Consider the following 22,446-nt stretch of genomic DNA (forward strand, 5'->3'; position numbering starts at 1 on the left):
CTGTGATCGGTCATATTTTGTGACAGCCAACCCATCTCGTAATTTCTTTTTCTTGCCAGGGTCAGCACCCCCCACCAAAGAGTCAAGCCAGCTTGATGCGTTCTCCTTTGGCGGGGGAGGCAAGCCTTTCTATGAGACCGTTCCTGAAAGCTTACCTTCCACGGGGACGATGACATCAGGTAGCACTGGAGCAGCTGGTGCCACGCCAGGAGAGTCCGCCCCATCCAGCAGCAGACCTGCAGCCCCTTCTGGAATTTCTCTCTCCACCCCTGCTGGCAAGCTGGAGGCGCCACCGTCCAAGCTGGGTGAGCTGCTGTTCCCAAGCTCCCTGGCGGGAGAGACTCTGGGAAGTTTCTCAGGACTGCGGGTCGGCCAAGCAGACGAGCCCACCAAGCCAGCCAGCAAGGCGCCGTCCCCAGGCGTGACCAGTGCCGGTGCACAGCCCACCAAGACCCCTGCCGCCCCCTCCGGGTTCAGTTCTCCCAGCCCTGCAGCGCTGGGGAAGCCTGCAGAGCCCCCCGAGTCCACCTCTGCGGCGGCACCAACAGCAGCAGCCAGTCCCAGCCCCAGCAGCTCCTCAACGGGCGTCTTTGGCAACCTGCCACTCACCAGTGCGGGCTCCTCTGGGGCGATCAGTTTTGGGGGCCTGTTTTTCAGTGGTAGCAAGACCAGCTTTTCATTTGGAGGCCAACCAGCGAGCAGCACAGCACCCTCCTCCACCCCGCCGTCCACCGCCACGCCCCTGCCCACGTCACTCCCCACCTTGCCGTTTGGCAGCCCCCTGAGCTCAGGGTCTGCCCCCACCCTGCCCACGGGCTCTGGTAAAAGCTCAGAAGCAGCCGCGTCATCGGCTCTGCCCGAGAAGCCAGGCAGTAATGAGGCCTCGGCATCAACTGCCTCCCTCCTGGGGCAGCAGCCACCAACCCCGCTTCCCCAGGCTCCGCTTCAAACTCCCGACTCTGGGAAGAAAGAGCCTGTTCTTACCCAGCCTGCCGTCAGCAGCCCTAGCACCGAAGCGGCCAGTACCAGTGTTCTGGTGTCTACGGCTGAGGCTGCTCCAGCAGCCCCTGGGGTCCCAGACGTCAAGACGGAACTGCCGTCCCCAGGCCCCACCGTCTCTGTGCCTGGGCCAGCCACCATCTCAGCACCTGGAGCCTCAAGCAGCATCCCTGTGGCCCCAGAAACATCCAGACCTGCCACCACCTCCAGTGCTGTTTGCAGTGCTGCTCCAGGCCCAGCCACGGAGACCCCGGTGTTTGGGATGGCCACTTCTGACTCCTCTGTCTTCACTCAGCCTTCCGCTGCCAGTTCCAGCTCGGCTTTCAGCCAGCTCACCAGCCACACAGCCACCGCCCCTTCGGCGACCCCCATGTTTGGGCACGTGGCCGCCAGCACTGCCCCCAGCCTGTTTGGGCAGCAGACAGGCAGCATGGCCAGCACAGCGGCCGCCGCGCCACAGGTCAGCAGCTCAGGGTTTGGCAGCCCTGCCTTTGGCACCTCCACCCCAGGGGTCTTCGGACAGCCGGGCTTTGGGCAGGCCCCGGCCTTCGGGCAGTCGACCAGCAGCCCCGCGAGCAGCTTTTCCTTCAGTCAGCCTGGGTTCAGCTCTGTGCCTGCTTTTGGTCAGTCCGTGTCCTCCACCCCTACGTCCACCAGCGGGAATGTCTTTGGAGCCTCTTCGAGCACCAGTAGCTCCAGCTCCTTCTCTTTTGGACAGTCATCTACCAACAACGGAGGTGGGCTCTTTGGCCAGAACAACCCTCCTGCTTTTGGTCAGAGTCCTGGCTTTGGGCAGGGAGGCTCCGTGTTTGGTGGCACCTCGGCCGCCACCACAACAGCATCATCCTCTGGCTTTAGCTTCTGTCAAGCTTCAGGTAAGAACTTACAGGAGATTTTTCCTTGGTTGTCCTCCGTATATGAAACATTTGCAACAAGTCTACATTGCTTTGGAAATGAAAAGGAAGTGAGGGAAAACAGAAGAGGTTCTGTAAAGTCTGTAAGAGGGCTTGGACACTGGCGGCCCTGGGCGTTTCTTTGGTCTAATCACTGTGGCTCCAGTCTTGCTTCTCCGCAAGTTCTCCACCAGAGTGCCAATTTCATGGGGGAGAAAAACAAGTTTAAAGTCATGGCAAGTAATGAATGATTCATGAGTATGAAATGTTAAATTTGGAAGGTGTTTTAGAGGTCATTATGTCCAAAACTGTCAAGCCTGGAGGTGACTGATCTAATGTCTTTTGGTGCCAGTGGTGGAACCAGACCCAGACTCCAGAGCTCCTCACCCTAGCCCTTTGTTTCATTGTCTTCTGACACCATCTTGCATCCTAGAAGAGCAGATAGTGACATTTGAAAAGTTGGGTTTTTTTTCTATTTTCAGTATAATTTTTTAAAAATCTTTTAAGTTTTACAGTTTTTTCAAGTAAAACATAATTCTCACTATTGCATGTCCCATCTTAGCAGCTGCTTTTACTCCAAAAACCAATAGATGGGACACTCCCAGAATCTTTTCTAATCTTCCTTTCTCCATGGTTATCTTATGAAAGGCATTTCTTTAGCAGTCAGGCTCAGAGGGTGAGGGGGGAATCAAAGGCCATTGACTTCTTGGTGGGCAGGGTTACAAACAACTGCTAGTTCATTCCTTTGATGAGAATGTATTTGAAGCTGGCTCATAATTTATTAGAAAGGAAGTCTGTTCCTTCCTGTCTTCAATAACTATTTGCTGAACTCCCAGTATGTTCCACTATAATAAAGGATGCAAGACACAGTGATGCCCGAGAGTTTTGAGATCCACCTAGTGCCTTGTGCAGAGGCTGGTCAGCCTGCTTGAGTGATGGGAAGTGTGGCGGGTTGGGCTAAACCACAGGCAGAGACAAGGCCTTGTGGGTCTTAAAAGAGAATAGGATATTTACCTATCTCTAGCGCATCTTTTGTTCTGCAGTCAAAACTTGAGAATCCTTGTCTGCAATCAAAACTATTTCAATACAACCGAGAACCTCTGAAAAACTCTTCCTTCCTGTGATAACTAGGAGAAAAGATGCCTGCACAGCCTCCTCCAGCTGTGATTGAGGCACTGAGGCCTGCCTGAGCTCCCCTACCCAGGCCAGTAGCAGGAATTAAGACTGGAACTCTTGCTGTCTAGCTCCTTGTCTGGGGCTCTTCTGTTACAATATATAGTTCTGCCTGGTTTCCCAGGCCCCGTTCAACCCAGCACCTAGAAGGAAGATAAACAGCTCTGAAAGAATCTGGCGCTTGAGATTAGAGGAAACCAGAGAGTAGTCATACTCATGATATTAAGTCAGTCATTGGAAACACTTCTTAGCAGCTATGAGTCTAGGGAAAAGCTACTCAGAATCCTCAACCCCACCCCCTGGGGTTTGGTAGAGACAAGGATTCAGTCCCTGAGGCTTTGAGACTTTTTTTTTTAACTGTTATAAAATTTCAACAGTGAAAAAAAAGGTTTCAAAACTATTTGCCCGTAATTTTCTCCATTTCCTTGGTAGGGAAACAGATTTTACTCTTGAAATGATTTATTCTGAGGTACTTTCACATACCTGAATGGCATTTAAAAACCAAAAAACAAAACTTTGATGTATAGAAGTTTCATTCAAATTAAACTTCTGTTTTCTTTTATTTTATAGGTTTTGGGTCTAGTAATACTGGTTCTTTGTTTGGTCAAGCAGCCAGTACCAGTGGAACAGTCTTTGGCCAGGTAATGTGGATATTTGCCTCTATTCGGGCCAACACAATCAGTCCCGTTTGCGTTGCTCCTGTATATAGGATGTAATGTGTTGTGTGTCCAGCAAACAACGCTGAGGTTCTCAAGCTCTGCCTTCCGTAGCTTCCTTGGGGGCACAAAAGTCTCTGCTTCTGATTTGAGAGAATCATTCCAGTGTTGATCCTCGTTTGAAAGTCCTCTCGGAAAGTGTTTTAAAGCACATTGCCTGGTTTCTGTCAATCTTCTGCCTATTGTGACGTCAGGGATTGGCATCTATGGCCTGTAATCGAAATCTGCTCCTCGGCCCATTTTTTTTTTGAAGTGGTTGTTTAAACAATAATAAGAATATGCAACTGAAATTGTGTATGGCCCCTGTGCTAAGCAACATGTAGTCCAGGAGCTCCTTTTGGTGATTGTCTGGCTAGTGGTTATCTGTGTGCTGGGCCTGGGTTTTAGTGATGCACACACGTAGACTTAAAATCATCAGTGCTTGAATAAGGCAAGTGCTGTCATTATCCCCATTTGACAGATGAGAACACTGAGAACCCAAAGGGGTTAAATTTACTGTTATAGAAGCCAGCTGCTTTTACTTTTGTTTGTTTGTAAATATTTGTTTATGTACTTGGTTGCTTCAGATCTTAGTTGTGGCATGCAGAATCTTTAGTTGCAGCACGCGGGACCTAGTTCCCTGACCAGGGATTGAACCTGGGCTCCCTGCATTGGACGTGCAGAGTCTTGGCCGCTGGACCACCAGGGAAGTCCCCAGTCCAGCTGCTTTTATTTATTTATTTGTAATTAATTATTTTGGTTTTGGTTGCACTGGGTCTCTGTTGCTGCTCTTGGGCTACTCTCTAGTTGCAGTGTGCAGGCTCCTCATGGCAATGGCTTCTCTTGTTGCGGAGCACAGGTTCTAGATACACAGGCTCAGTAGTTGTGGCGCAGGAGCTTAGTTGCCCCCCTGGCATGTGGAATCTTCCCAGACCAGGGATCGAACCTGTGTCCCCTGCATTGGCAGGCAGATGCTGCTTTTAGATCAAGGACCTTCACAAGGAGTCCTTCCGAAGAAAGGTGCTCTGACATATTGGAAATGACTGACTTTCTAAAGGTAGAATTGACGTTTGTGCAGAAGCTGGAGAAAGTGGTGGCCATGTTATATGCTTCTTCCAAGTCTTCAGTAGGAGATTTTCTTTTTCACCTTTCTCCTAAGAAGATGGGCTCTGCCCTAGTCAGTGATCCTTGACAGAAAGAAACAGAACTTTTGATTTTCAAGTTCCCCAGTGAAAACAGCTAAAAATGGCTAGATAAACCAAATAAACCATAGATTGGAAAGCACTTATAAGCTAACAAGGTATTTTACCACACCTTATTAGAGGCGAAATGGGAACTTGTAGAAGTGAGTGGCGCACAGAAGCCAGTTCTGCCCTGAGAGCATCACTAGTCTGAGAGCACTCGGACTTCCTGTGTTACCAACCCCAAAGGACAGAGGGGCAGGCTTCACTCTCCCGGGCATGTGCAAAGTGGGAGGGCTGAAGAGCCCCTGTCATGGTCAGCTGTGACTGCACCTCTCTGGTCTTGTAATAAACACGTAGCCTGACCTGCTCCAGGGATGGTAGTGTCTCCAAGACGTCTGGCGGGACAGCACAGGCCACACTGAAGAAGAGTGACTCTAGGCCTCCAGTAATTTTTAAGGACATTGATTCCCACACGTAAATTCGTCAGAGCAGGAAATAAGGAGCTATGATCAAGAGCCAGAACAAACATGAGACACACATTTGCAAAGACTCCCTAGAATATAAAACAGCTGTGTTTTACATGTTGCAAAGAAATAAAGGACAAACTTGAAAATACCAGTCAAGAATCAGAAATTACAAGAGTCATAGCAGCTTGGAAAAAGAAAGGAATAGAACTTCAAGAAAACTGTTACAATTAAAATTTTAACTCAGCAGATCAGACCCAGCTGAAGAGAATAGTAATATACTAGATCACAGATCAGAGAACTTTCTCTGTGAAGGACCAGATAATGAATATTTTAGACTTTGAGAGCTATATACTGCTTCTGTCGCAACTACTCAACTCCACCGTTGTGGCACAAAAGCAGCCACATGAGAGACTGAGGACGGTTATTTTCCCATGAAGCCTTATTTATAAAAACAGACGGCAGGCTAGATTTGGCCCATGGGCTGGAGGTTGCTGACCCTTGAACTAGAAGGTCAGAGTAGGTTATCTGGAATTCATCATGGAGAGCATAAAAGATGGAAAATACAAAAGAGAAAGCAAAAACGCTAAAAGAGAAAATCTAATGTACATTTAATCAGAAGGAGAAGAAAAAGAATGTATGCTATTAGAAGAGAAAAAGATAAGATTTCTAAAACCAACAGCAAATAGTAACCCATAGATTCTGAAGTCCAACATATACCAAGCAGAATGTATAAAAGGAAATTGAATCTAAGACCTGCCATAGTGAAACTGTGGAACTACCAATATAAAATATTAAAAGCACTCAGAAAAAGGACAGGTTCCCTTCAAGGCAGCAACGCTTGGACTAACAGCAGAGTTCTCAATGGTGGCAATGAAAGCCAGACATAACCTATCTACCCAGAATTTTTGAACCCCCCCAAAAAATCTGTAAAATGCAAAAAAAAAAAACCAAAAAACAAAAAAACATCTGTACATAATGAGGTGAAATCAAGACACTTTTCGGGCAGATCCTGAGAGGATATATGCCCAGCAAACCTGAAGGAAATTCTAAAGGATATTCTTCAGGCAGAAGGAAAATGTGACCTCGCTAAAATTACAGCTTTCTTAATTTTAGGGTAAAACAAGCCATGAAATAGGAAAATTGTAGCCTATATAACCAACAGAGTAATCATATTCAGATATAAACAATACAAGTCAAAAGGAAAAAAGACAACTGCACCCCCACCAGAATGGCTAAAATTGAACGGCTGGTGGTACCCCAGTACCTGGGAGGAAGCAGAGCAGCTGTAATAGAAACACTCACAGCAGGAGTGAAAGTTCATAGAATCACTTTTCTATCAAAACTAGATACATGGAACACCTGTGTATCTACTCCAGATAAGCAGACTGTATCTACTCTAGATAAGTAATGCACAAAATCAGAATGCTGATTAGTCTTAGGACATAAAAAGTGAGGTCTGGGGGAGCCACCCAAAGTACTAACAGTGTTTGATGTCTTAAATGTTGAACATCATAAACACTTATATGCCAAAATTCATTGAGCTTGCTACACATAAGATTGGGACAGCGGAGAAGCGCACTGGCTGCGACGGACCACAGAAAGACTCTGCACTTGGACATTACCAGATGGTCAACACTGAAATCAGATTGATTATATTCTTTGCAGCCAAAGATGGAGAAGCTCTATACAGTCAGCCAAAACAAGACCCAGGAGCTGACTGTGGCTCAGATCATGAACTCCTTATTGGCAAATTCAGACTTAAATTGAAGAAAGTAGGAAAAACCACTAGACCATTCAGGTATGACCTAAATCAAATCCCTTACGATTATACAGTGGAAGTGAGAAATAGATTTAAAGGACTAGATCTGATAGAGTGCCTGATGAACTATGGACGGAGGTTCGTGACATTGTACAGGAGACAGGGATTAAGACCATCCGCATGGAAAAGAAATGCAAAAAAGCAAAATGGCTGTCTGGGGAGGCCTTACAAATAGCTGTGAAAAGAAGAGAAGCGAAAAGCAAAGGAGAAAAGGAAAGATATACCCATCTGAATGCAGAGTTCCAAAGAATAGCAAGGAGAGATAAGAAAGCCTTCCTCAGTGATCAATGCAAGGAAATACAGGAAAACAACAGAATGGGAAAGACTAGAGAGCTCTTCAAGAAAATTAGAGACACCAAAAGAACATTTCATGCAAAGATGGGCTCGATAAAGGACAGAAATGGTATGGACCTAACAGAAGCAGAAGATATTAAGAAGAGGTGACAAGAATACACAGAAGAACTGTACAAAAAAGACCTTCAAGACCAAGATAATCACGATGGTGTGATCACTCACCTAGAGCAAGACATCCTGGAATGTGAAGTCAAGTGGGCCTTAGAAAGCATCACTATGAACAAAGCTAGTGAAAGTGATGGAATTCCAGTTGAGCTATTTCAAATCCTGAAAGATGATGCTGTGAAAGTACTGCACTCAATATGCCAGCAAATTTGTAAAACTCAGCAGTGACCGCAGGACTGGAAAAGGTCAGTTTTCATTCCAATCCCAAAGAAAGGCAATGCCAAAGAATGCTCAAACTACCGCACAATTGTACTCGTCTCACATGCTAGTAAAATAATGCTCAAAATTCTTCAAGCCAGGCTTCAGCAGTACGTGAACCATGAACTTCCAGATGTTCAAGCTGGTTTTAGAAAAGGCAGAGGAACCAGAGATCAAATTGCCAACATCCGTTGGATCATTGAAAAAGCAAGAGAGTTCCAGAAAAATATCTATTTCTGCTTTATTGACTATACCAACGCCTTTGACTATGTGGATCACAATAAACTGGAAAATTCTGAAAGAGATGGGAATACCAGACCACTGACCTGCCTCTTGAGAAATTTGTATGCAGGTCAGGAAGCAGCAGTTAGAACTGGACATGGAACAGCAGACTGGATCCAAATAGGAAAAGGAGTACGTCAAGGCTGTATATTGTCATCCTGCTTATTTAACTTATATGCAGAGTACATCATGAGAAAAGCTGGACTGGAAGAAGCACAAGCTGGAATCAAGATTGCCAGGAGAAATATCAATACCCTTAGATATGCAGATGACACCATCCTTATAGCAGAAAGTGAAGAGGAACTAAAAAGCCTCTTGATGAAAGTGAAAGAGGAGAGTGAAAAAGTTGGCTTAAAGCTCAACATTCAGAAAACGAAGATCATGGCATCTGGTCCCATCACTTCATGGGAAATAGATGGGGAAACAGTGGAAACAGTGTCAGACTTTATTTTTGGGGGGGCTCCAAAATCACTGCAGATGGTGATTGCAGCCATGAAATTAAAAGACGCTTACTCCTTGGAAGGAAAGTTATGACCAACCTGCTGCTGCTACTGCTGCTAAGTCGCTTCAGTTGTGTCCAACTCTGTGCGACCCCATAGACGGCAGCCCACCAGGCTTCCCCGTCTCTGGGATTCTTCAGGCAAGAACACTGGAGTGGGTTGCCATTTCCTTCTCCTAGATAGCATATTAAAAAGCAGAGACATTACTTTTCCAACAAAGGTCCGTCTAGTCAAGGCTATGGTTTTTCCAGTGGTCATATATGGATGTGAGAGTTGGACTGTGAAGAAAGCTGAGCGCCGAAGAATTGATGTTTTTGAACTGTGGTGCTGGAGAAGACTCTTGAGAGTCCCTTGGACTGCAAGGAGATCCAGCCAGTCCATTCTAAAGGAAATCAGTCCTGGGTGCTCATTGGAAGGACTGATGCTAAAGCTGAAACTCCAATACTTTGGCCACCTCATGCGAAGAGTTGACTCATTGGAAAAGACTCTGATGCTGGGAGGGATTGGGGGCAGGAGGAGAAGGGGACGACAGAGGATGAGATGGTTGGATGGCATCACCGACTCGATGGACATGAGTTTGAGTGAACTCCGGGAGTTGGTGATGGATAGGGAGGCCTGGCGTGCTGTGATTCATGGGGTTGCAAAGAGTCGGACACGACTGAGCGACTGAACTGAACTGAACACACAAGATTTGTGAACTCAATAGAAAATGGATGAGAGACTTCTTAAAAAAGGATAGTGTTAGTTACACAATTTTGTGGAATGTACTTAATGCCTGAATCATACAGGTAAAATGCTTAAAATGGTGCACCCTACCTGGTTGGTGGTGCCTGTCTCATACGAGCCAGGGACAGAGCAACTCCTTGTTTATCTGAGCTTGGCGTTTGGCCTGTGCCCATGCCTGGTGCATGCCCTGGACACATAGTGGAAGGGAAGCTTAAAATGGTAAGTTTTATGTACATTTTACCACAATATAGAAAAAGAAATAAAATATTTTTTGAAAAAGGATAGCCAGAGGACCATAAGTATATTCAACTGAATTAGTAACAGAAACAAAAACCTCAAAGAGCTACCCTCCTGGAAGACAGCACACGTTTTAAAGCCCAGCAATACCAAATGCCAGTGAGCGTGCAAAGCAGCAGAGCTTACATACACTCTTAGTCGGTGGTATGTTGGCACAATCACCTTGGAAAATAGTCTGGCATGATCGGGTAAAGCCCTGCAGTTCCACTCCTAGTTTGTTCTGTAGAGAAACTCATCTGTGCACCGGGATACAGTGTAATAAAAACTACAGACTGGAAGCAACTCAAATGGTTATGGATATACCATTGGGCAGATAAACTTAGATTATCCTGTAATAGAATGTTACTACATTGTGAAATATGGCTGTGAAAATGAACACATTAGAGCTGCATGGGTGACTTTCACAGGCCTTAGTTTTTTCTCTCTCTCACAGGCATACTTTGAGCCAAGAGATTTAAAGCCTATACTGTGATAAACTCCATAATGGTTACTCCCCCACCCCACCACCACTTCATGTTCTTCTTTTACAGAAATTAGGTTTGCCATTGGAAAGGCTGGAAATTCAAATCAGTGGGTTTTTTTGTTTTTTTTTTCCTATCATGGCAGGGGCCTTATCTGTTACAGTCATTACTGTATCCCCAGTGCTTCAGACTATGGGTAGCACAAGATGAGTGTTGTAAAAATGAATGAATTTTCAGGTCGTAGGGGTATTCTCAGAAGAATTTAAGGATACAAGGTAGATTCTGGCCAGGATATAGAACTTCATTTTCTTCATAACCAAGAAAAATCCAGTTAGTATGACTATCACACTGGTTTTACGAGTGTTAGAATTATCTAGTGCTGTTTAACAAATTACCCCCAAATGTAGTAGCATTCTCTAGAGGTTGGCTTGGTGGTTATTTCCCACCTTAACTGGAACTCATGGCATCTATATGTGGCTTCTCTGTGTGACCTGGGCTTCCTTACAACATGGTGGCTGGATTCCAAGGAAGACTATTCCAAGAAAAAGGGAGCCATACAGAAGCTATCCTCAGAAGTTGCAAGCATCATTTATACTGCATCTTCTTATTTAAGGCTGTCACAGAGTCCCACCAAGCTCAAGGGGAGAGGACTAAACTTCACCTCTTGCTCTAGAAGAGCATTTAGGTCTGGAAATATTACTGTGACCATCTTTGGAAAATATAATCTGTCACATGGCCTATCAAGGCATGGCAGAGAGCCTGTTGAATTGATTTCTAGAGAGGGGAGTTAGGTGTAGGTGAACTTGATGGTACAGCAGCCTTTGGGAGTAACTGTCAGGACTGGGTTTCGAAAAGTGGAAGACAGGCCTTGCTGAAGGAAGTATACTGGCTGGATAAGAAGCCAGAGGACAGTCTTGGCAACGATGAGGGCAAACACGTGACCAATAAACACGAGAGGTAATCAATAGTATTAGAAGCGTTAGGAAAATGAGGACCAAAACCACAATGAGACACCACTCCACATTCACTAGGAAGACTATAATTTAAAAGCAAACCAAAGAATAACATGCATTGACAAAGATATGAAGAGACTGGAACCTTCATGTACTTCTGGCTGAAACAGAAAATGCTACAGCAGTTATGGAAAACAGGTTCCTCAAAAAGCTAAACATAGAACTGTCATCAGTTCAGTTCAGTCACTCAGTCGTGTCCAACTCTTTGCAACCCCATGGACTGCAGCACGCCAGGCCTCCCTGTCCATCACCAACTCCCGGAGTTCACTCAGACTCACGTCCATCGAGTCAGTGATGCCATCCATCCATCTCATCCTCTGTCGTCCCCTTCTCCTCCTGCCCTCAATCTTTCCCAGCATCAGGGTCTTTTCAGATGAGTCAGTTCTTCGCATCAGGTGGCCAAAATATTGGAATTTCAGTTTCAACATCAGTCCTTCTAGTGAACACTCAGGACTGATCTCCTTGCTGTGCAAGGGACTCTCAAGAGTCTTCTCCAACACCACAGTTCAAAAACATCAATTCTTTGGCGCTCAGCTTTCTTTATCGTCCAACTCTGTCATATGAGCCAGAAATGGTGCTCAGACACATGTTCCCCAACGCTCATTGCAGCATTATTCACAATGGCCAAAAGATGGAAACAGCTAAGTGTTCATCAGTAGATGATTGGATAGCCAAATATGGTATATTCATACAGTGGAATATTATTCAGTCTTCAAAATGAATGAAGTTGTTCTTCATGTCACATCACAGATAGATAAATTGTGAATACATTATGTTAAGTAAAATAAACCATAGATAAAAGGACAACTATTATATGGTTCCACTTATATGAAATATTTAGAATAGGTAAATCCATAGAGCTGGAAAGTAGATCAGAGTCTACCAGGGGCTGGGGGAAGGCAGGACCAGAGAGTGAGTTACTGGTTATAGAATTTCGGTCATGTGATGAAAGAATTTTGGACATAGTATTAATTGTTGCATAACATTGTGAACATAATTAATGCCATTCGGCTGTATATGAGAAAATGATTAAAATGGTAAGTTTTATGTCGTATATATTTTACCTCGGTTTTTAAAACTTAGATGTAATATACCATAACCATGGAATTTTATACTTTAAATCAGTGAGTTGTGTGGTACGTGCATTGTATCCCAATAAAGTTACTTTAAAAAAGACTGGAGTCTGAAAGACTTGCAGGTTCAATGTAAAACTGCTCTATTCACCCCTCCCACCCTTTGCTAAGAGTAAGCAAGTAAAGCAGAAAGAACTTGCAGTCTTGCGTCCTCCTGCTCCCTAGAACTGTTTAATCCAAGGATGACACTGCAACTCAGCTGCCTCCTGGCTCCAGGCTCCAGCACGTATACAACAAATAACCCAAATCCTAAGCAAAGACAGTGCTGGGCTTACCAGGGGTGAGTTCATTCTAAATCTGTGAACCATTAGCTCCTCACTTTAGGACAGAGATGAAAGAGTGGTCTCTCACTCTCTGGGGAAATTATTAGCAGTCCTCAGTCACCACAACACTGTTCTTCTATGGTAAGTCTGCTGTACCTAACAAAAAAATTTTGTAATGTATGAAGAGGTAAAACAAAAAGGGGGACCTGCAGTCATATTTTAGAAATCATCAAAAAAAAAATAATAACCTTCAGATGACCCACGCATTGGAACAAGCAGGTATAATAACTATTGTGCTCAGGTATTTACAGGAAAATAAAAGAATGGTTGAATAAGGAATCTGAGCAGAGAAATGGGAATTACAAAAACAGTCAATCCGTATCTGAAGTTTCAATACAGTATCCAAAATAGAAAATGATTCGTTTAACAGCAGAGGGAATACTACAGGAGAACAATGAACTTGAAAACATGTCAGTAGAAATTACCTAAACTGAAGCTTAGGGAGACAGAAAAAAAGATTGGACAGAACATCCGTAACCTGTGCAACAGTGTACGGCAATTCAGCGAGGTGTCATCAAGAGTCCCGGAAGGAGAGGAGACAGAATGGGAGAGGAGAACATTTTTTGAAGAGACAATGGCCAAGCTTTTTCTTATTTGTTGAAAAACTGGAACCCACAAATGCAATAAACTCTGTGACTCTGAAACAGAGTAAATATCAGAAAACCACCCTTGAACACATTTAGTTAAACTTCTGAAAACCAAATACAAAAAGAACTTTTAAAGCAGCTAAAGAAAAAAAGACTGATGACATAAAGAGAAATATTGTGCAGTTCATAACAAGGCATTAAATATATGACAACCATAGCAAAAAAGCAAAAAAAAAAGTTTGCTACCCTGGAGTAAATCAGTGCTGCTCAACTGGTGTCTGTTTCCACCCCTAAAGGAATTTCACAATCACAGTGTCTGGAAACTTGTTTGAGCTTCATGAGTGGGGATGCTACTGTAGTCATCTAGCCAGGGATGCTGCTGGACATTCTGTAGCCCTCCAAAGAATGATGTGGCCAAGAATGTCAGTAATGTCATTGTGAAGAAACCATTAGAAAGACAGAGATTTTTCAGAACATGAACCATAAAAGAAGAAACTGAAAATTTTGTTGGTGTTTAGTCACTAAGATGTATCCGACTCTTTGTGACCCCGTGGACTGCAGCACGTCAGGCTTCCCTGTCCTTCACTGTCTCCTGGAATTTGCTCAAACTCATGTCCATTGAGTCAGTGGTGCGATCCACCCACCTCATCCTCTACAACCCCTTCTCCTTTTTCCCTTACTCTTTCCCAGTATTGGGGTCTTTTCCAGTGAATCGACTCTTAGCATCAGGTGGCCGAAGTATTGAAGCTTCAGCTTCATCATCAGTCCTTCCAGTGAGTATTCAGGGTTGAATTCCTTTAGGATTGACTGGTTTGATCTCCTTGTTGTCCAAGGGACTCTCAAGAGCCTTCTCCAGCACCACAATACAAAAGCACCAATTTTTTGGTGTTCAGCCTTCTTTATGGTCCAACTCCCACATCCATACATGACTACTGGAAAAACCATAGCTTTGACTATATGGACCTTTGTCAGCAAGGTGATGTCTCTGCTCTTTAATATTCTCCCTAGGTTTATCATAGCTTTACTTCCAAGGAGCAGTCTTTGAATTTCATGGCTGCAGCCTATGTCATATCTGTAGAATTACTGAAACTTAAGAACCAGCCAGGAGAAATATCAGTAACCTCAGATATGCAGATGATACCACCCTTATGGCAGAAAGTGAAGAACTAAAGAGCCTCTTGATGAAAGTTAGAGAGGAGAGTGAAAAAGCTGGCTTCAAACTCAACATTCAGAAAACTAAGATCATGGCATCCGGTCCCATCACTTCATGGCAAATAGATGGGGAAACAGTGGAAACAGTGGCTGACTTTATTTTGGGGGGCTCCAAAATCACTGCAGATGGTGATTGCAGCCATAAAATTAAAAGATGCTTACTCCTGGAAAGAAAAGTTATGACCAACCTAGACAGCATATTAAGAAGCAGAGACACTACTTTGCCAACAAAGGTCCGTCTAGTCAAGGCTATAGTTTTTCCAGTGGTCATGTATGGATGTGAGACTTGGACTATAAAGAAAGCTGAGTGCCAAAGAATTGAGGCTTTTGAACTGTGGTGTCGGAGAAGACTCTTGAGCATCCCTTGGACTGCAAGGAGATCCAACCAGTCCATCCTAAAGGAGATCAGTCCTGGGTGTTCATTGGAAGGACTGATGTTGAAGCTGAAACTCCAATACTTTGGCCACCTGATGCGAAGAGCTGACTCATTTGAAAAGATCTTGATGCTGGGAAAGATTGAAGGGGGAAGGAGAAAGGGACGACAGAGGATAAGACGGTTGGATGACATCACTGACTCAACGGACATGGGTTTGGGTGGACTGGGAGTTGGTGATGGACAGGGAGGCCTGGCGTGCTGTGGTTCATGGGGTCGCAAAGAGTGGGACACGACTGAGCGACTGAACTGAACTGAAGAACCAGCAAGACCAAACGTGGACAAGATGTAGAGCAACTTGATCTCTTAATGCACTGCTGGTGGGAATGTAAAATGGTGGGATCACTTTGGAAAACCATTTGGCAATTTCTCAGTAAGTTAAATATACACTAATTTTTATGGTTAGCACTTCTAGGTGTGTACCCAAAGGAAATGAAAATATATGTTCACAGGCAGACTGGTATCAGAATGTTCCTAGCAGCTTTGTGATAGCCCAGATGTTCATCATGAGGAGAATAGTAGACCCTGTCATCCTCACGCAGTGGAATACTACTCAACCGCAAAAAGGGAAGGACAAGGCCTGCAGCCACGTGGATGGACCTCAGAAGCATATGTTGGTTCTAGCCAGGTCAGTTAGGCAAGAAGATGAAAGAAGTATCCAGAGTGGAAAGGAAGAAGTAAAACTATATATGTTCAGGTAATATCATATATATAGAAATCCCAAAGGAATCCACTAGAGGACTACTGGAAGTAATAAATGAGTCCAGCAAGTTTGTAGGATGCAAGGTCAGTGTATAAGATTTTAATTGTATTTATATACATTTGCAACACACATCCAAAAATGAAGTTGAAATTAAGAAAACAATTCTATTTCCAGTATCATAAAAAGGAGTAAAATACTCAGAAATAGACAGAAGCACAAAACATACTCTGAATATGCAAAAACATTATTTCAAGAAATGAAAAATGATCAAAATAAATGGAAGGACATCCTATATTTATGGATTGAAAGATTTAGTGTTGTTAAAATGGCAATAGAGAACCAGGGCTTGGAAAATTAACATTCATGCAGGAATTCAGTAATGAGTAAGAAAGACAAAAGTGGCTGTGTCCATAGAGCTTACCTTTGATGGGAAGTGGGGGGATCAGTCTTTAAGACAGTTTAATTTCAGGTAATTTTAAGCACTACGGGGAGAGGAACTTCTCTGGTAGTCCAGTGGTTAAGACTCCACGCTTCCTATGCGGAGGGTGAGGGTTCAGTCCCTGGTTGGGGAACTAAGATCCCACATGCCGAGTGGCGTGGCCAAAAAAAAAAAAAAAGCAAAAAGAGTCCTATGAAGAGAACAAGATGATGTGGTAGTGTTCGGGGAAGCTTATTTAGGCCCCATAGTCGGGAAATGCCTTTCTGAGAAAGTCTCATAAATAGCTCTTTTTACATTTGTTTCTTTGATTTAGGATCAAGTCAGGTTCATTCACTGAGACTTGGTTGATAGGTGTCTTCAGGGTCTCTGATTGCCCTTCCATGTCTGTCCTTCTTTTCTTTTTCCTCAGAATACAGCTGTTGAACACAGCAGGCTGTTGGTCCTGTTAAGATCGCCACACTCCTGTTCTGATTACATCCCTGTGGTGTAGCTTCTGAGTAACTTGCTCCTCTGTCCCTTCCTGTGAAATGGTGCTTGGGTCTGGAGGCCGGATGAGATTCTCAGGGTTTTTGGCAATTTTTAAATTCTGAATCTTGAACACTGACTCCCTCTTTAATGATGTAAATGTACTGTTAGTTTTTTGGATGTGGTAAGTTTGTTACGGTTTCTGTTTTGGAGCTTTACACGGTGGATGGAATGATAAGATGTCTGCTTCATACTGATCGAGGATCAGGGGCAGAACATGGGGCTATGGGTGATGCTCAGCTGGCTGTGAGTCATGGGTGAAGCTAGGTGGTGAGGACGTGGCTTCATTGTGCCCCTCCATATGGACTTGCGAGGTCTTCCATAATTTAAAGTTCTTAAAACTATTATTATTGACTGTAATTAAAATGAATGGGCTATTCTAACCCACTTCTGAGGATGTAGTTTAACTCTCAATTCACATTCACTTCAGTGAAGTGTTACCCACTTCTTCTCATTTCTACAGTTCAGTTCAGTTCAGTCGCTCAGTCGTATCCGACTGTTTGCGACCCCGTGAATCGCAGCATGACAGGCCTCCCTGTCCATCACCAACTCCCGGAGTTCACTCAGACTCTCGTCCATCGAGTCAGTGATGCCATCCAGCCATCTCATCCTCTGTCGTCCCCTTCTCCTCCTGCCCCCAATCCCTCCCAGCATCAGTCTTTTCCAATGAGTCAGCTCTTCGCATGAGGTGGCCAAAGTACTGGAGTTACTCATTTCTACAGATAGCCATTTTTTTTTTAAATCATATTTTTTAAAATAGAGTGAACCATCTGAAGTTGCTGGGGTTTGTGGGGCTTTTTGTTGTGGGTTTGTTTTTTTTTTTTCCTGTAGGGCAAAAAAAGGTCTATCTATTGGCAATTTTCCTGTTTCAGCTGGATTCATGGAAGTCAGCTGAGAAACCTGGTATTTTCTGTTTTCCACACACATGCATATTTGTCATGTCTTCGTTCCTTTGGAAGTCAGTTCACTAGTTATCAAAGCCTGTGCTCTTATAATTGGATTTCATTCCAAGTTTTAAAAACTAGTCATCATTAAATGGGTGTAGTAAACAGTTTCTGTTGTTTTTGAAGAAGTTTAAAGGGAGAGACAAGCAAGTACCTTAAGTAGGTCGCCCTCAGGTAAAAATGAGCCTTTCGTGTTTCAGGCACAAAAGAAGGCGGGGGATAAAGGGTGATGCTGAGAGATGGGTGAGACCAAAGCATGTAGTTTCTTTTCAGAGTTTGTAAGAAGAGTGGAGTGACTGGACTGCTGTTTTCAAGTGTTCTAGCTGCTGTGTGAGCGCGGGTCACGGGAGCAGCACGTCGGTGGACCTGTCCTGCGGTCCAGTCTTGGGCAGTTCAGACTGAGGGCAGGGACTGCATCCCCCAGAGCAGGGGCACGCTGGGAGCATGTCTCAGCGACCGCCCGCTAGAGGTTTGACTTCTTTGGGGGATTAAATAATTACTTGTAAAGCCCTTAGAAAAGTGCCTAGCACAGAGCAAGTGCTCAGTCGTTGGTTGTTGTTAAAATACCAACAGCCATTTCTGAGCATATCAGCTACATTTGAGGCACTTTTCTAAAGGGCACTACATTTCTAGCTGATTTATGTCACTCGTTGTTTGGAGGTGAGCAGTTTACTTTCCCATCTTACAGAAGAGGGGCTTTGGCACCTCTCCACCTGCCCACCCCTAGAAGGGGGCTCCTGTTAGGTTCCTGTACCACCCGTCTTCCTTAAAGAACCAGTTCCTCAACAGAAGTACATGTGCTGCATCCAGCTTTGTGTCAGCATGCGCCCTACATTAGCAGCACCCTCAGAGTGTGAGATTTGCAGATTTGGACAGAATTCAGCTGTGGTCATCATTTCAACAATAGAGCTAATTTAAGCTTATTTCTGCAGCACTGGGAAAGTCATCATGAAATAAAAGAGCACAAATTGGGAGAAAAGACAGTGTAAATCACTGATAGTCGGTTGCTGATGAGTTCAGCCAAACACAGGATGAATGAAAATAAGTGTTGCCCATCATAACCTAGAAATGTATTTAAACCTTCACATTTGGGGAGCTCCCAAGGGTTGGGTTTCCCTGCCCCAGGAAGCAGGGCAGGTGAACTGTCGGGCTCCTACCTACCACGAGTGATGTTTCCAGAGAACTGGCATTGTAGAATAACTGAGAGCGTGTGATTGTAGGGAGCCTTCCCATCCAGAGTTGGGCTTCCTCTCTGGTCGTTGGGACGCCTGCACCGGCACTGACCAGCGCTCCCTCGCTCGTCCCGTCTGCACAGCTGCGAGCGCCTGCTCTCTGGCCGGGGCCTGCCCTCTTACGTGGCCTCTCATCCTCCCGGCTTCCTGTCCCTTTTGTCTTCCAGCAGTCGTCCTCTTCCAGCGGCAGCGTGTTTGGGTCTGGAAACGCTGGAAGAGGGGGAGGCTTCTTCAGCGGCCTCGGAGGAAAACCCAGCCAGGATGCAGCCAACAAAAACCCGTTCAGCTCGGCCAGCGGGGGCTTTGGGTCCACAGCTACCCCAAGTAAGTTCAGAAACTTTCCTGGTCTCTGGGTCCCCTGATGTCATTGTCATTCTCCTGGCAGTATCAGAGCTTCAGTCACAAGGGTAGCAAGGGAGGAAAGGTCTGGAAGGCCCACTTAAAATCTCTCCCCCAGAGCAGTGCGGTCGGTTTTGATTTTGTTTTTTATTTGGGGCTTTTAATGAGATGTCCTATGTAGCCATGAAAAGACATCAGAGCCGCAGGGAGAGAGGATCTATGCACTGAGCTACTCCCATCGTCTCTCCCAAGGCCCAAATTGCTCTGTTTCTTAGGACTGAGATGACTTGAAATGAATGCAAGCAGACAAGCATAAAAGAGAGCAGCCGAACAGGCTGGGTGTGCTCGGAGGAGCATCTGGATTTTCATTTGTGTCGGACTCGCTTTGAATTTGCTTTAAAATGCAGCTACTGTAGAGAAATGTCACACAAAAGTTGAAGCCATCATTATTTCTCAGCTCTTACACTTTTGTCTTATTTTCAAATGAAGCTGTGTCTTTGTGCTGGCACTTTCTTCTTCAGCTAATTCCTTGTTGATCTGTCGATTCGTGATTGGAAATGAAAGAAATTTGTTTGTTTAAATCTTCTAAAAAAACAATATTGTGCTGCTGCTGAAAACTGAGTTGGGAAGTCAGGCACCTGTCAATCTTCATCTTAGCTGCTCTCATTAAATATGCGCCACCAGAAGCTTCTCTCATCTGTGTGATCATTACATGATCACACTCATTGGGAAGTGATTACACTCATTGGGAAAGACCCCGATGCTGGGCAAGATTGAGGGCAAGAGGAGCAGGGGACGACAGAGGATGAGGTGGTTAGATAGCATCACCGACTCAATGGACATGAGTTTGAGCAAACGTAGGGAGATAGTGAAGGACAGGGGAGCCTGGCGTGCTGCAGTCCATAGGGCCGCCAAGAGGTGGACACGCCTGAGCGACTCAACAACAACAAGGCATCAAGCCCAGTTCTCTAGATGGGACAGAGGTTTCCTTGATAATGAGGCTCATGTAGTTACAAGCAAAACTCTCTTTCCTGAGACTCATATATTGACAGGTCAGTTATTTTGATGTCACTGTTTATCTAGTAATATGTAAGGAAAGGTTGTAGTAAAGATACACACACATCTTTAAAGTTGCAAAATTATATAATCAGAAATTTTTGTTCTGCTAGTAGGAATTTAGAACCTAAAACAAAGGGATCTTAGAACTCGAGTTCAGTAACAGTTTTTGAAAACTGTAGGGTGGATTTCCTTTAGGGTTGACTGGTTTGATCTCCTTGCTGTCCAAGGAACTCTTAAGCCTTCTCCAGCGCCACGGTTCGAAAGTATCAATTCTTCTGCACTCAGCCTTCTTTATGGTCCAGCTCTCACACCTGTACAGGACCTACTGGAAAAACCATAGCTTTGACTAGATGGACCTTTGTCAGTGAAATGAAATCTCTGCCTTTTAATATGCTGTCTAGGTTTGTCATAGCTTTTCTTCCAAGGAGCAAGCGTCTTTTATTATTAAAGTGTCTTTAATTTTATGGCTACAGTCACTGTCCACAGTGATTTTGGAGCCCAAGAAAATAAAGTCTGTCACTGTTTCCATTTTTTCCTCATCTCTTTGTCATGAAGTGATGGAATCATATGCCATAATCTTAGTGTTTTGAATGTTGAGTTTTAAGCCAGCTTTTTCACTCTCTTCTCTCACCTTCATCAAGAGGCCCTTCACTTCTCCTTTGCTTTCTGCCATAGGGTGGTGTCATCAGTTTTAGATGTGGCCATCCCCACTTTACCAATAAAGATATAGATTCAGAGAGAGGGTGTGGGCTTCCAGAGGTAACAGCCATTAAGCAGTGTAAGGAGGATTTCATCCAGGCGTGTGTGTAGAGCTCTGATCCACCGTGTTGCCTCCTGAGATCTTCCAGCCCTGCCGTGGAATGGAACTCCTCCCTGTGCACCTTGTCTGATGGCCCTCATGCTTGCTTTGCATGGCATTCATTGAACACACTCCCCTGCAGATAGATATCAGAGCACAGATTGCGCAGCCAGCAGCTCCCTTGGTAACATTTAGACCCCGAGATGCCTAGTCCTGGAGCTGCCCTCTTTAGCCCTGAAAAATAATTGGAACTAACTATGCAATGATCTCAAAAGACAAGCTAGGGACATGACTGGTGCTTGGTGCTGGAGTGTTCTGTATCCGAAGCTCACACTGCAAAGGTTTCTTCTCTCTTTCTTCCCGGGAGACTCTACCTAAGACACAGGTAAACCCTGGGGGCATGTGCATTATGTGTGAGGAAACCATGACTCAGGAAGGCTTAGTCCTTTCCCGTCAGTTTTTAGGTTTTCTAAGCCAAGGCTGACTGTACCACTCATTTATCCCACTGTAATATCTTTGAACATCCTAAAGACCAAGGAGTCTTAAAGAGATAAAGGGATAAAGAAGCCCAAAGGCTTGTAAATGTTCTCTGACCTCCCTGGAATTCAAGTTTTCCAACACGGTCCCAGTAAAATCATTTCACCTCTGTATTTCTGGTTTGTCCAAGAGGAGATCTAGCCTCTAATCTTACACTTGAATTTGTTTGCTATTTGGAATTTTTGCCTTGTTAGCACTAACCAAGTCAGAAAATCGCTACCCTCTCTTCTTGAAATACCAAATGAAAGGAATGGCTGGGAAGCCTGGTTTTTGTTTCCAGTGTCAGATGCACCACCATTGAAGGGATCTAATGTAATCTTCAGTCACCTCGGATCAGGAAAGGATCAGACTGCTCAAGAGGGCATTTTGCAGGCTCCACTAGGGGATATGTAGTATATGATGGTGATGAAAAGGAATTTGCTACCCATGCATGCTGTCAGTGCCTGACATGCTTATAGCCAAGCTCTTAGACTGTCAGCAATAGTTTTACAGAGCAGGTGACCATGCCGTGGTCTGGGGCTCTGTGTTACTGGCTCATGGAAATTAGAGATGGTTGGGTCCCTGAGATGAGGCTCTGCACTTGCTGGATTGTGGATCAAGAGCATTGAAACTGGAAGTGTTAACAGACTTGCATCTCACACTGAGGTTGGATTGGCAGCAGAGCAAGAAGAGAGGCCCTGACCTTGACAGGTTAATGGTGGACCCCCTTTTCAGACAGCTTGTCTTGGAGAGTCACCCTCCACGCTTCTCCCATCCGTCACCCTCCCTGTGAGCATCTGTCTGGCCCATGCAGGTGTCTGTACGTCTCTCTTGGTGACATGCAGTCAGCTCTCCATACCCACACAGAACATGTCATTGCAGCCTCCTGTCCATGCCTGTGTCTGAGCAGTGATCCTCTTTAAAGAGAGCGGTTTGCTGCCTTACTGTGGGTGCAAACTCACTGTAATAAAACACC

General features: G+C 44.7%; 1 protein-coding gene and 2 non-coding genes across 4 annotated transcripts in view; 2 read left to right on the top strand and 1 right to left on the bottom strand.

Moving 5' to 3' along the window:
* NUP214 (nucleoporin 214) overlaps positions 1-22,446 on the top strand; it is an 89,090-nt gene that overhangs the window by 57,489 nt on the left and 9,155 nt on the right. Inside the window, exons 29-31 of one of the 2 annotated variants that reach the window (XM_019971034.2) lie at positions 60-1,874; positions 3,636-3,706; positions 18,928-19,081. In XM_019971034.2, the coding sequence (XP_019826593.2) occupies positions 60-1,874; positions 3,636-3,706; positions 18,928-19,081 (2,040 nt within the window). Of the gene's footprint in view, positions 1-59; positions 1,875-3,635; positions 3,707-18,924; positions 19,082-22,446 lie in introns of both variants that reach the window. The other variant, XM_019971033.2, reaches the window with a different exon arrangement.
* Positions 4,397-4,469, bottom strand: TRNAG-UCC (transfer RNA glycine (anticodon UCC)). Its single transcript has one exon. It is a non-coding gene; the product is annotated as a tRNA-Gly (tRNA).
* LOC139186004 (small nucleolar RNA SNORA48) lies at positions 9,524-9,654 on the top strand. The gene has a single exon (XR_011569581.1). It is a non-coding gene; the product is annotated as a small nucleolar RNA SNORA48 (small nucleolar RNA).

The sequence above is a fragment of the Bos indicus genome, chromosome 11 (genome assembly GCF_029378745.1).
Source record: "Bos indicus isolate NIAB-ARS_2022 breed Sahiwal x Tharparkar chromosome 11, NIAB-ARS_B.indTharparkar_mat_pri_1.0, whole genome shotgun sequence".
Taxonomy (NCBI): domain Eukaryota; kingdom Metazoa; phylum Chordata; class Mammalia; order Artiodactyla; family Bovidae; genus Bos; species Bos indicus.